This window comes from Pristis pectinata, chromosome 8 (genome assembly GCF_009764475.1).
Source record: "Pristis pectinata isolate sPriPec2 chromosome 8, sPriPec2.1.pri, whole genome shotgun sequence".
Classification (NCBI taxonomy): domain Eukaryota; kingdom Metazoa; phylum Chordata; class Chondrichthyes; order Rhinopristiformes; family Pristidae; genus Pristis; species Pristis pectinata.
In genome coordinates, this window is record NC_067412.1 from 7,356,470 (window position 1) to 7,371,805 (window position 15,336).

Below are 15,336 nucleotides of genomic sequence, written 5' to 3' on the forward strand. Positions count from 1 at the left end.
AATTCTGGTCAGCCCATTACAGGAAGGATGTGGAGGCTTTGGAGAGGGTGCAGATGAGGTTCACCAGGATGCTGCCTGGATTAGAGGGCATGTGCTATAAGGAAAGGTTGGACAAACTAGGGTTGTTTACTCTGGAACTGCGGAGGCTGAGGGGAGACCTGATGGAGTTTATAAAATTATGAGAGGCATAGATAGACAGCCGGTATCTTTTTCCCAGGGTTCAAATATCTAATACTAGAGGGCATGCATTTACGGTGAGAGGGGAAAAGTTCATGGGGATGTGTGGGGCAAGTTTTTTACTCGTGGCGGGTGCCTGGAATGTGCTGCCAGGGGTGGTGGTGGAGGCAGATATGATAGAGGTGTTTAAGAGGCTCATGAATACGCAGAGAATGGAGGGATGTGGACCATGCGCAGGCAGAAGGAATAGGTGTCATTAGCTTAATTAGTTCAGCACAGACATGGTGGGCCGAAGGGCCTGTTCCTGTGCTGCACTGTTCTACCTTGCTACAGTCTGGAGAAAGTCTTTAACCAAAGCAGTTTCCAGGCATCAACGCTCCTACAACACTGGGACACGAGGCGAGCCCAGCTTCGCTCAGTGGCTGACGGCGTGTACCTACTTCTTTTGCTTTGCTGACGCCGATCCACATCTTGAGTCTTCTGACGAACAGCTCCACCAGCTCGTACTCCTGTGGTTCCACCGCAGGTCGGTGCATCTCCAGCTTCATCACCCGGTAGTTCTGGATCAGCACAGCCGCGAACAACCGCAGCACGATCCAGATCTCAATGACAATGTAGCTGATGTAGTAGATGGAACACAGGCTCGGGTACTCGAAGAAACACTGCCTAAGGGAGATCCCTCGTTGAATCACAGTGAACAGAGAGAGCACGCTGCCTCCAAAGGTCTTGAAGTTATCGAGGTTGGCGGAAAAAAACTGAAATATAAAATTAAACAGTCACAAATCACACTGCTTGTTCTTGGCATCATAGAGTCGTAGAGTATACAGCACAGAAACCGGCCCTTCGGCCCATCTAATCCATGCTGACCTGATCTTCCGCCTAGTCCCATCTACCTGCACCCGGACCATATCCCTCCAAATCCCTCCCATCCATGTACCTATTCAAACCTCTCCTGAATGTTACAATTTAATCCACATCCACCACTTCCGCTGGCAGCTCGTTCCACACTCACACAACCCTCTGAGTGAAGTAGTTCCCTTTCAGATTCCCCTTAAATATTTCACCTTTCACCCTAAACCTATGACCTCTAGTTCTGGTCTCACCCAACCTGAGCGGAAAAAGCCTGCATGCATTCACCTCATCTATACCCCTCATGATTTTGTATACCTCTATAAGATCTCCCCTCATTCTCCTGCGCTCCAGGGAATAAAGTCCTAACCTATTCATACTATCCCTGTAACTCAGGTCCTCAAGTCCCGGTAACATCCATGTAAATTTTCTCTGCACTCTTTCAAGCTTATTGACATATTTCCTGTAGGTAGGTGACCAGAACTGCACACGATACTCTAAATTCGGCCTCACCAACGTCTTGTACAACTTCAACATAACATCCCAGCTCCTGTACTCAATGCCCTGATTTATGAAGGCCAATGTGTCAAAAGCTCTCTTTACAACCCTATCTACCTATGATGCCACTTCCAAGGAACTATGGACCTGTATTCCCAGGTCCCTTTGTTCTACCACACACCTCAGAGCCCTACCATTCACTGTGTAAGTTTTACCCTGGTTTGTGCTCCCAAAGTGCATCACCTCACACTTGTCTGCATTAAATTCCATCTGCCATTTTTCAGCCCAGTTTCCCAGCTGGTGCAGATCACACTGCATGCTTTGATAGCCTTCCTCGCTGTCCACTACGCCCCCCCCCCCCCCCCATCTTGGTGTTGACCGCAAGTTTGCTGATAGATTACCACATTATCATCTAAATCATTAATATAGATGATAAACAACAAGGGCCCAGCACAGATTACTGCGGCACACCACTAGTCACAGGCCTCCAGTCAGAGAGACAACCATCTATTACCACTCTCTGGCCTTTCTGTTGAATCCAATTGACTACTTCATCCTGAATGCCAAGCGACTTAACCTTCTGGAGCAGCCTCCCGTGCAGGATTTTGTCAAAGGCCTTGCTAAAGTCCATGCAGACAACATCTACTGCCTTTCCTTCATCGACCTTCTTGGTAACCTCCTCAAAAAACTCTATAAGATTGGTTAGACATGACCTGCCACGCACAAAGCCATGTTGACTATCCCTCATCAGGCCCTGTCTATCCAAATACTTATATATCCTGTCCCTTAGAATGCCTTCCAATAATTTACCCACCACTGATGTCAGGCTCACTGGTCTATAATTTCCTGGTTTATTCTTAGAGCCTTTTTTCATCTACGTTAAATACCAGTGCAGCACGGAGGGAGAGCAGAACTATCAGGAGTGCCACCTGTCAGGTGAGAGGTGGAACCCAACATCCCATCAGACCTCTTAAGTGGGCATTAAAGATGCCACAGCCTCATGCTCTTTGCCTCTGGGTGAGCAGTTGTACGCTAGCTAAAGTCAAAATTGAGTATATTATCTTATGCACAAGTCCATGTGTGCACAGGTGCAATGAAAAACTTACTTGCAGCAACATCACAAGTACATAGAGGAGATACACAACATTCACAAGAAAAACATAAATTAAGCATAAATTCTATACAATTTTTACAAGAAAGAACACAATTGGAACAAAAAATAGTCCATTGTAGTGCAAAGTGGTCATAGTGTTGCTGTACTGAGGTAGTGATTAGGGTTGTGAATGGTTGAAGGGAAGAAGTTGTTCTTGAACCTGGTGGTGTGGGACCTCAGGCTTCTGTATCTCCTGCCCGATGGTAGCTGCGAGAAGATGGCATGGCCCGGATGGTGGGGGTTTTTGATGACTGACGTTGCCTCTTGAGGCAGCGCCTCCTGATATACTACCAACGGTGGGGAGGGATGTGCCCGTGATGTATTGGGCTGAGTCCACTACTCTCTGCAGCTTCTTACGTTCCAGCCAACTTACTTATCTGGTAGCATCAATAACGTTTACTCATATAACACATTTAGTGTAATAAACTGTGCAATCTTCCTATAAGTGTGTTTTCTAGGAGTATCCCAAGAAACTAAATGAGGAGGTGTTATGGCAAAAGATGAGAAGACTGATTGTGGAAGAGTAACTTAAAGAAGGAATGGCTTAGAGAGGCGGAGGTGTTCAAGGAGGGTCCCCGCCCTGGTGACATAACCACAGTCAAACAACGCAACGTAATACCCACCAGATAGCCAAGCTGTGTGTAGGCAAGAAGAGGAACAGCAGATGTCACGACCACCGCAAACAGTTCCTTTCCAGAATTATGCAAGGTCTTTCCAAAGATGGACCACTTCCTGACAAACCGCAGCTGTCGAGCAGCCTAACCCACGAACAAGGAATGAAAAGGTGAATTATAATCAGGATTTATCAGCAGCTGATTGATTCAGAAGAGAGCAGGTTCCGATCCTGGACAGGAACCACTCAGACCCTCCATTTGTAAGCAAAAACCTTGATACCCTCGTCCACACAAAAACGCAAAAGCAAGATGCTCCTGACACTAAAGAACAGACATAAAAACGGAGAATGCTGGAAATACTCGAAAAGTCAGACAGCATCCATGGAGGGAGAAGCAAAGTGACCTTTCCTTCCACCAGCACTGTTCCAATGAAAGACCTGAAATATTAGCCCTGCTGGTTCCTGACCTGTTAAGAACTCCTGGCATTCTGTTCTCATTTTCTATTAATAGAATCATACAGCACAGAAACAGACCCTTCAACCCAACTGGTCCATGCCAACCAAGATTCCCATCTAAGCTAGTTCCACTTACCTGCATTTGCCCCTAAACCTTTCCTATCCATGTACCTGTCCAAATGTCTTTTAATCTCAGCTTTGATATTTTCAGATGACCTCCAGCTTGAGCTGATATTTTTTTGATGGGCAAGGGAGGAGGTGGGGATTTGCGAGGGAGAAGAGTCCCAGGTTTCTGCTGCCCTCTGTGTGATTCAGTGGTCTGGCTTGAGTTTTAATGCTCCCCCATTAGATATGGTTCTCTCAGTCATATTAAATACAGGTTGAAACCCTCTAGTCTGGCACCCTTGGGACTTGACTGGTGCCAGACCACAGAAAATTTGACCACAGAAATTGCCCCTGAACATCTTTCTCTGAGCAGGAGAACTGTTCATTTTAAGTATAGACACACCCCGGGTCACATAAAGATTCCAAAAACTGTCCATTACCCAAAGTTTCTGTAAGTCAGAAACACTGTCGGCTGATATTGCAAAATTTGCACTAGTAGGTTAATTAGCTACAGACTGGTACAGATCTTAGTCAATTTTAGATCTTAATTAGATCTTAGTTAGAATTAGTTAATTAGTACAGCTCTGTGCCACGGATTCAAAACACGTCAAGTGCCAGTGTGAGGTGTGGTATTTTGGGAGATCAAATGTTAAGAGATAGTACACTTTTAATAGCAGGAACCTCGACAGTGTTGATGTACAGAGGGATCTTGGGGTCTAAGTCCATAGCTCCCTGAAAGTGGCTGCACAGGTTGAAAAGGTGGGAAGGATGGCGTGTGGCATGCTTGCCTTTATTAGTCGAGGCACTGAGTTCAAGAGTCAGGAAGTTATGTTGCAGTTTTATAAAACTCTGGTTAGGCCCCATCTGGGGTATTGCATTCAATTCTGGTTGCCCCATTATAGGAAGGATGTGGAAGCTTTGGAGAGGGTGTAGAAGAGGTTTACCAAAATGCTGTTTGGATTAGAGGATATATGCGATAAGGAGAGTTTGGACAAACTAGGGTTGTTTTCTCTGGAGCAGCGGAGACTGAGGAGAGATCTGATAGAAGTTTATAAAATTATGATAGGCATAGATAAAGTAGACCATTAGACGTAGAAACAGAATTAGGCTATTCAGCCCATTGAGTCTGCTCCGCCATTCGATCGTGGCTGATTTATTTTTCCCCCTCAATTCCATTCTTCTGCCTTCTCCCCGTAACCTTTGACACTCTTACTAATCAAGAACCTATCAACCTCTGCTTTAAATATACGCAATGACTTGGTCTCCAGAGTCGTCTGTGGCAATGAATTCCGCAGATTCACCACCCATTGGCTAAAGAAATTCCTTCTCATCTCTGTTTTAAATGGACGTCCCTTTATTCTGCGCCCTCTGGTCCAGAGAGCTGGTATCATTTTCCCAGGGTCAAAATGTCTAATACTAGAGGGCATGCAATTAAAATTGAAGGGGGAAAGTTCAAAGGAGATGTGCGGGGCAGGTTTTTTATACACAGATGTGGCGGGTGCCTGGAATGCACTGCCAGGGGTGGTGGTGGAGGCAGACACGATAGGGGAGTTTAAGAGGCTCTTAGATAGGTACATGAATATGCAGAGAATGGAGGGATATGGACCTTACGTAGTCAGAAGGGATTAGTCTAATTAGGTGTGTAATTAAATACATAATTAATTAGGTGTTTAATTAGTCAGCACAAAATTGTGGGCCGAAGGGCCTGTTCCTGTGCTGTAATGTTCTGTGTTCTACACTGGATCACAGGATTTCCCAGACCACAGAGTGACGGACTAGAGTTTCAACCTGTACTTTAATTGCCTCTGAATCTGCTGCACTCAATGGATTTCGAGACCAGTCTCTCCTCATAACTCACCTCTTTCTACTAACTGTGGATCTCTCATAGTTCCTGGTACCCCAGATTGTACCTCGACTGAGATTTAAGGTGTGCTATTGAACGCTGTTATAAGAATATTGAATAGTCCCCCTGTACGATAAGGTGGACTCTTGACCTCACAATCTACTTCATTGTGACCTTGCACCTTATTGTCTGCCTGCACTGCACTTTCTCTGTAGCTGTGACACTTTATTCTGCATTCTGTTATTGTTTTACCTCAATGCACTGTGTAATGCATTGATCTGTATGAACAGTACGCAAGACAGGTTTTTCACTGTACCTCGGTACACATGATAATGATAAACCAATTCCAATTCCAATATGTGAAAATTGAACATGATTTGGAAAATCCTGCAGTAAAGAAGGATATTTTCCGATAAATTTCTTCGTCACCCCACCTACCCCCAAAATATTGGACCAGATTTTCCTGGTGGTTTCATGCGGAACTACCAACAGCTCCCTTTGGAAATGGGAAGACGTTCGAGGCTCTTGGAAGCCGCGCAAATATGCAAGTCTTGAACTTCCTGAGGGGTGCTCACTGGTGACTCCGGAACGGTGCTCCGATGTTGAAATCTCCATGGAGCACCAATTTCCTGCAATTCATCAGGGAAATCATCCCCTCTAACCTGCGCTAGTGTAGACCTGGCCCTAGATCAATGGCTCCACTCATTTCAATGGGGAAGAAAGGCCGCAGGGGAGAGGGGTAAATTGCGGGCAATTGGCAATCTTTTGGATTAAGTGAGTTAACCGAAATATATTTAACTGTTTTAAAGTTTAAAAAAAAATTTAAATAATGTTTCCAAAGCTTTTAATATTGATTTACTTTTAGTAATTGTGAGTACTTCTGAATAACTTGTGGGTGTCATGGAGTCATTGACTTTATTTGATGTTATAGGGGTGTATAACATCATGAGGGAAATAGAGAGGGTGAACCGCACACAGTCTTTTTCCCAGAGAAGGGGAACTAAAAACTAGAGGGCACAGGTTTAAAGTGAGAGGTGAAACATTTAAAAGGCACCTGAAGGGCCACTTCTTCGCAGAGTATGGTGCGTACGTGGAATAAACTGCCAGGGAAAGTAGCTGAGGCAGTTCACAGGACGTCAGACCCTATGGAATAGTGGAATGATGAGTATTGGTGGCTTGCTGTTTTTAGGAAATTCCCGGCCAATATTACTTGCAATACCATTGTACATTTCCCAGATGCTTGAGGAAAGACCCAAGAACTTAGTTGCCTTGCAGGATGGTTACAGAGAGGGAATGTGACAGAACAGAAAGTTGGAGGACTGTATTAAAGTAAACCAAGACATTAGAATAGGGGATCCTGAGCTAAAACCAGGGGAAGCATGCCTTTGTCTTGGGGGCAAAGAAGGGTTTCCTCACACAAAGTGTTTGATACTTGTGATTGGGCAGTGTATGCAGATTCAACAGTGACTTTCTAGAGGAATTGGATAAATGCTTGCAGTGCGATGGGGGGCTGCAGAGGGGAGAGCATGTGAGCACGTGATCTGAAAAACCCTAATTCTACCTCGGACTATATTTCTTTATTCTCTCTCTCAACTTGCACTAACGTCGCTATGTTTAGTTTTGTTTTTTTTGTCGTGTATGTATAATTGACGTTGATTTATGTTAATTTAAGAAAAGGGATAACGAGGTAGTGTTCATGGACTACCATCGGATTTCTGAACGGTCCATGGACCCATGAACACTACCTCATTATTTCTTTTTTTGCACTATTTACTTATTTTGTAATTTATAGTAATTTTATGTCTTGCAAAGTACTGCTGACAACAACTTTCACATCATGTAAGTCAGGGATAATAAACATTCTGAGTTATGTTTGCCATGTTTGTAATGTACTGTTATGATGCTAACTTTCATGGCATTCATACCCAGGGTATGTATGCCAATGGCCCATGACAATAAACTTGAACTTGATTGGATATTTCAGAGCAGGCACAAGATCCATAGCACAATTGGCTTCCATATTACACTAGCAAACATATGATGACCTTCCATATAAAATTGGGGTGATGTCAATCTTGAGTCCATTGAAGGAGCATCTGGATACTGTGAGGTGCAAAATGAACTTTGCTGGACATGTTTTTTTCTCCCTTAGATGGACAATGTGCAATTGATTTGGAGTTTACTAAGTACCCAGCATCCAGCTACTGGAACCAAAGAGGTGGCTGTCATTTGTAGCACCAATGAGATTGGATTAACGACCTTCAGCAAAGTACGCGGACGGACCAGTTTCAGACTCACGTTTCATGGATCATACCTTAACCATCAGCAGGAAAAGGAGGATGGCGGCCAGATTGGTGAATACCTGACTCAGGTATGCCAGCTGGTAAAAGTTGGTGAAGCAGTCTTGGTTGGCAAGGTAATGTGCCCACTGTTTGTCGCCAATTTTAGCACGCTTCAGATGCACAGCCACGCAGCAGACACTGAGAATAATGACCGACCACTGCAGGTAGTTCCAGAACTGGAAGAAGTATGTCCTGCCCTCGTGACGCATCAGGAGCAATTCACTAATTGTGAAGTACAGGATGAACAGCAAGAGAAAGACCTGTAAGGAAACAAATGGTGAACCCTTTCCTTTCTCTGGTTTACGTTAATAGAGGATCACTAATCCCCTTGATTTAATTTCAAGGTTGCGTCCGTCAGACTAATTATGTCTCTTCTTTCAATATAAACAACGTTTTGGGACATATTCCACCCATTGCTGGAGGCAAGTCACTCTGAATTAGTGACAGGGACATCAAAGAGGCAGAATTAAGACACTTATAGTTTCAGATGACTACTCACTCTCTGCTTTGGTATCAATACCGTACTTTGGGTCAGCGTGCCAAAGTGTTGGCTGTGACAGTACTCTCGCTGAGTTGGAAGGCAGCAGGTTCAAGTCCCTTCCTGAAACTTCAACCACAGAGTCTCTGCCAGTGGTGTAAACCTCAGGGAGTACTGCACTGTCAGAGAAACTCTCTCTTGTGTCACTGATTAAATGGAGGTCCCACCTATACCCTCAGGGTGGAGATAAATATCCAAATGGCATTATTTGAGAGGAATTAAATCAGATTTCTCCCTGGCCAATATTTATCCCACAGCCAACATTTCTAAAGCAAAATAACTTCGTTTAATTCATTTGTTCACAGCCTATGGGCATTAGTGGCAACATCAGCATTTATTGTCCATCCTTAATTGACCCTGAGGAGGCAGTTAACAACCAACCACATTGATGGGGTCTGGAGTCACATGTCGACATGGTAAGAATGGGGGAAGTTCCTTCCCTGAAGACAAGTGACCAGATGGGCTTCTATAACTATCTGGGAGTTTCACGGTAACCATCTTAAAAATTCCTAATCTAATTCTTTTTTAACAGTAAACTCTTGATTATATATTATTTATCCATCCAGAATTCTAATACAACAGCAAAAAGTAGAGCTTCTGACCATCCGATCCATTTTGCTTAACTGGAAGGATCCAATACCCCCTACAACTTTTCAATGGTTCTCTCAAACCATATCATGTTTAAACTTGGAAAAAATTAGGAGCGGTACTGTTGATCCTTCGCTTAAATTTGAAGATATTTGGAGTCCATTTATTCAATATTTTCACATGATGTAGATCCCCTTTCAATAACTTTCCGATTTAGAGGAACAGAGTTGACGATATAATATTGCTCTGTTTCTACTGAGAAATTTTAGTCCAGTCTTTTTTTTTGAAATTTTTGTTTAGTTTGGTTTGATATACTGTTTATAATTTTTTTTTATTGATTTGGGGATTTTTTTTCTTTTCTTTTACATATATATATAATAAATCTTTTTCTTTCCTTTCTTTATATTATATTCATTTACTAAGCGGTCGTGGGATCTACAGATTTTTTTATATTTTATTGTTCTTTATGATTATCTATGCCATGATTGTTCTCCTGATCTCTGTGTATTACATGTACAAACGTTGATGTTATATATTAATCTGTATTAATTTGAAAACTAATAAAAAGATTGAAAAAGAAAGAAAAAAGTAGAGCTTCTTTTGTTTTTATGAAAATAAGTTTAAAACAGTGAATTTTATTTCAATTGTTAAGCAAAATGTGAACCAATAATTTTAGTTTATTTACATTTACACTAAAGGGCAGTGCAGTTGTAGCTGATTGCCAGCAACATCCTCTGTGAAGATTTGCCACTTTGTGTGATGGGGAGTACAGTCTTTCACTTGACTAAAATATAGAACTGCAGTATAAAACATTGTTATTTGAAGGGATAAGGAGATGACATATAGTTTGGCAATTTCTTTCAAAGGTTCATGCATAGATTACTAGTTTGTGATGTACAGTGATTTTGTTTTGAAGCAGTTCTCAAGCAAACAACATCCCCCATTCCCCGTGGATGTCGGATGACTGAGAACATACTGTATTGTATTTAAATTCCTCAGTTGTCATGGTGAGACTCAAACTCATATCTCTGGTTCGAGGGTGCAGAACCTTGGCTACTATTCTAGTAAATGAATCACAGCACTACAGTAGCCAAGATATGTTCACCACCTCACCACTGCTGCTGTGAGCTTGCTCTGCACAAATTTGCTGCCATGTTTCCTACACTACCAGAAAAATCATCTTCTGTGTAGTGCGCTGTGAATGCATTCAGAAAGAGCTCTGTAAGCACAAGATTTTCTTTTTATTTCTAGAGTCGTGCAGAACAGAAACAGGCCCTTCGGCCCAACTGGTCCATGCCGACCAAGATGCCCACCTGAGCTAGTCCTATTTGCTTATATTTGGCCCATATCCCTCTAAACTTTTCCTATCCATGTACTTGTCCAAGTGCCTTTTAAGTGTGTTAATGTTCCTGCCTCATCCACTTCCTCTGGTAGCTTGTTCCATATACGAACCACCCTCTGGGTGAAAAGGTTGCCCCTCAATTAAATCCTTCCCCTCTCACCTTAAAACTATGCCCTCTAGTTATTGATTCCCTTTCCCTGGGAAAAAGACTGTGTGCATTCACCCTATCTATGCTCCTCACGATTTTATACACCTCCAAAAGATCACCCCTCATTCACCTACACTCCAATGAATATAGCCCTATCCTGTCCAACCTTTCTCTATAACTCAGTCCCTCAGGTCCTGGCAATATCTTCGTAAATCTTTTCTACACTCGTTCCAGCTTAATGGCATCTTTCCTAGAGCAGGGTGACCAAAACTGAACACAATACTCCAGGTGTGGCCCCACCAATGTCTTGTACAACTACAACAGAACATCCCAACTTCTACACTCAAAGCCCTGACTGATGAAGGCCAGTGTGCCAAAAGCCTTCTTCACCACCCTGTCTACCTGTGATGCCACTTTCAGGGAACCATGAACTTGTACTCCTAGATCCCTCTGTTCTACAACACCCCCCAGGGCCCTACCGTTCACTGTGAAAGTCCTACCCTGGTTTGTCTTCCCAAACTGCAATATCTCGCACATCTGAATTTCTACACAATAGATATGTCGCTATCCACAGAAGCTTCACAGGATGGTGTACCGAACTCCAAAGACACAGACAGCTGTCTTGACAGGTGGCCCAGAACAACCCTCCCCACCATCGAGGACATCTTCAAGAGGCGGCGCCTCAAGAAGGCGGCATCCATCACTAAGGACCCTCACCACCTGGGATGTGCCCTCTTCTCACTACTACCATCAGGGAGGAGGTACAGGAGCCTGAAGACCCACACTCAACAATTCAGGAACAGCTTCTTCCCGTCCGCCATCAGATTTCTGAACGGTCCATGAACCCATGAACACTACCTCGTTATTCCTTTTGCTTGCACTATTTATATATTTTTGTAATTTATCGATTTCTATGTCCTGCACTGTACTGCTGCCGCAAAGCAACACATTTCACGCCATATGTCAGTGATAATAATTCTGATTCTGGAGGTAAAGTATGACTGCTTGCGTTTAACCAGAGCTGTACCTCTTCCCTCATCCCCCCCAACCCCACACTATGTCTGTGGAACTTTTCTGTTGCACTCACTAAACATCCCACCGACTTTTCCAGCCTCACCATTGGGTTTTACCCACCGTGTGGGCAGAGAGCATAGTGGATGGACAACTAATGGCAGTTGTTTCCAGGTGCGGTAAGAACTCACCATCATGACAAGTAGAAAATCAACGCCAGCACTTAGACGCAGCAGTGAGAATGGTTTGATGTCAATGGCGGTGAATGCCCCTCCGGATATGGGGAACTCCACGAGCACGGTGACTACGCTGTACAAATCCACATTGGGGCAATACTGGGCAAACTCAACAAAGACAACCCTGGTCCTGTCAACATAAGACATCACTTTAAAGTATGCACAATGTATTGCTCTACAAGTTGATCAGCTGGCAAGATACTGATCCAGCTACAATGCTGAAACATCCAGTTATGATGCAGTTTTCACCATTACTGCACCCTTAAAACAGTCAGCAACTCCTTCAGTACAAACACAGTTAAATACTGCAATCCAAATGTCAATGATTGCTGTCAACAATTCTCTGCGGCTCCACAGGTTTGTGTGTTTTACAGGTTTTTTTTCAAATTACTGCATATCAGTGATCAGTTTAATATTGCTGTAAAATATCCTGCAAGGTTTTTGTTTTGTTGGTTGAAGTGAACATTAGTTCTTAAGCAGCATGCCAAGCCATAATTACAGGGTGGCAATCTCACTGGCACTAAAAAAAATAATTTTATATACAGGCTGTCCCCAGGTTACCAACACCTGGGTTACAAATCTCTACATATGACCGAGCTCCCATAATATTAAATTCAAAACACTGACCACATACAAACATATGTTCCCACAAATGGCACAATTAGTTTCCACTCTCTCTTTCCACTTTTAGTAATTGTTCTTTGTTATCAGTCTTATGTGTTTTGGAAGCCAGTTATTACAACATTGTGAAGGTACAGTTACCATATCGAGTGGTTTTTGTGTATTTCCCAACTTACGGACAAAATTTATGGATGTCTGTAAAAACAACTAGGAACTGCCTGTATGTTGATTGTGATCCCCTTAATAACTATTTCAGAATATAATGAATTCTAAAATAACATTTTATTTAAATTTTAAAATATTTCAGTTTCTAATAAACTTACATTGATGTTCCTCTCTCTCTTTTGCTCTGTCTAAAATATTAGTTCAAAGTAGTGCTTTTTAATGGTTTATCTGTGAGATTTAGAGAACATAGAACAGTACAGCACAGGAACAGGCCCTTCAGCCCACAATGTCTGTGCTGTTGCCAAATTAAACTAAATCCCTTCTGCCTGAACATGGTCCACATCCCTCCATTCCCTGCATGTTCATGTGTCTATCTAACAGCCTCTTAAATGCCACTTCAACCATTGACCCTGGCAGTCCATTCCAGGCACCCACCACTTTCATTGCAAAAAAACTTGCCCCACATATCTCCTTTAAACTTTCCCCATCTCAACTTAAATGCATGCCCTCTGGCGCTTGACATTACCACCCCGGGAAAAAGATTGTCTGCCCTATCTATGCCTCTCATAAACTTCTATCAGGTCACCCCTCAGCCTCCGACGCTCCAGAGAAAATGACCCAAGTTTGTCCAACTTCTTATACCCTCATGCCCTCTAACCCAGGCAGCATCCTGCTAAACCTCTCCTGCACCCACTCCAAAGGCTCCATGTCCTTCCTGTAATGCTGAGACCAAGTTACACACAATACTCCAAGTGCGGCCAAACCATAGTTTTCTTTCCTCAATATAATTAGCTGCTGAGCCTTCGTGATGACATCACCTTTGCTAGACCCTTGGGACTCGCCTGAACCAATGTCTGATGGCAACAGGTGTTGGGAAAGAGTAAGATCTTACCACCGGTCACCGCCCACTGTAAAATCCAAAGTTTTGGGATCGGGCTGCACCTGAAAATCCAACTGTTCAAAAAGCAGAATTTTTTTGGTGACACTCACTTTCTGTCCAACCAGTTGCTCTCCTGTAAGTGCCACAGCGTGTAATTACTCTGGTCCATGGTCCGGCCCAGTTTCTGCACATATCCTCCACTGTCCGACGTTGTGGTTTGGCCCCAGTACCACACCCTGGGGGAGACAAGGGATCAGATGCAAAAACACTCACTTCACTCTGTAGAATGTGAGCCCATATTGTTTGAGGTCTTTACCCCAATGAAGAAAATGAGCGTGCTCCCCACTCCCGCCCATCCCCTTCGCCAAACTGCTTCCCTTTCGCTCTAATTCTTATTGTGGATCTGGTTACAACATCGGGTCCGGATAGCTGGACTTAGAGGGCCAATCCATGTATTTAACGCAGGCAAGCTATTCAGTTGTGACAGGCAGTCCAGCCACATCCAGTCACGCTTGCTCTAGGTGGTCACTTTACGCCAGTGGGTAACGGTTGTGGAAGGGGGAGTGTGAGGCTTTCTGTCTCCTTATCTCAGCTTAAAGTCAATGGTAGAGACCAAATCATATAGAACATAGAACATTACAGCACAGTACAGGCCCTTTGGCCCACAGTGTTGTGCCGACATTTTATCCTGCTCTAAGATCTATCTAACCCTTCCCTCCCACATAGCTCCCCATTTTCTCTATCATTCATGTGCCTATCTAAGAGTGTCTTAAATGTCCCTAATGTATCTGCCCCCACAACCTCTGCCGGCAGTGCGTTCCATGCACCCACCACTCTCTGTGTAAAAAACTTGCCCCTGACATCCCCCTTATATCTTCCTCCAATCACCCTAAAATTATGTCCCCTCATGTTAGCCATTGTCGCCCTGGGAAAAATCGTTTCCATATTTATGCTCCTACCCCCACACAGAACTACCTTCTCTATTCTCACTTGGTACCTACACACTTGCGATGGTTGGGAAAGAGGAGGAGATGGCTGGATGCTGGGAAACCGGGTGAATTTTCCATTGCCTTAGCCTAGGTGTAGACCCTGTACTGTTGCCATGAGTACATCATTCCAAACAATACCGAAAGATGTCTCTCATGTCAATTTTGAAAGGATATGAGGAGTGCCACCAAGATCAATGTTTACTGTCCATCCCTGATCACCCTTGCTACATTTGCAGAGGGCAGTCAAAAGTTTAATCACATTCTACGGTCAAGAATCCCATATACACCAGACTAATGTAACAGATAGCCTTCCGAAAGGAGACAAGTAAGATAAGTTTTTAATGACAGTCCCATGGTTTTATGGTCAGAACTAGCTTCTTAATTCCAGAAATGATTTAAATAAGTGAGTTCAAATTCCACAGTTAATGTGATGGGATTTGACTATCCATTATTGAGCGATCCAACACCAGAGGGCATGCATTTAAGGTGAGAGGGGGTAGGTTCAGAATACACGTGAGGGGTATGTTTTTCACTCAGAGAGTGGTGGATGCCTGGAATGCGTTGCCTGATAGGGTGGTGGAGGCAAATTCATTGGGGGCTTTTAAGAGGGGCTTGGATGGGCACATGAATGAGAGGAAAATGGAGAGATATGGGCATCCTGTAGGCAGGAGAGATTAGCTATGTCAGCACAACATTGTTGGCCAAAGGTCCTGTTCTGTGCTGTACTGTTTTATGTTCTATGGGATATTTAGGGAACCAAGGGATAAGGAGTTGGTGCTGAA

The 15,336-nt window shown here is 43.5% G+C and overlaps 1 protein-coding gene across 4 annotated transcripts in view; it reads right to left on the reverse strand.

Annotated features, from left to right (window-relative positions):
* Positions 1 to 15,336, reverse strand: part of pkd1a (polycystic kidney disease 1a) — a 239,949-nt gene that overhangs the window by 8,802 nt on the left and 215,811 nt on the right. For all 4 annotated transcript variants that reach the window (XM_052020991.1, XM_052020990.1, XM_052020989.1 and 1 more), the window contains 5 exons: positions 13,676 to 13,801; positions 11,855 to 12,029; positions 8,009 to 8,296; positions 3,301 to 3,435; positions 618 to 932 (listed from right to left, as the gene is read on the reverse strand). In XM_052020991.1, coding sequence (XP_051876951.1) covers positions 618 to 932; positions 3,301 to 3,435; positions 8,009 to 8,296; positions 11,855 to 12,029; positions 13,676 to 13,801 — 1,039 coding nt within the window. The remainder of the gene's footprint in view (positions 1 to 617; positions 933 to 3,300; positions 3,436 to 8,008; positions 8,297 to 11,854; positions 12,030 to 13,675; positions 13,802 to 15,336) is intronic.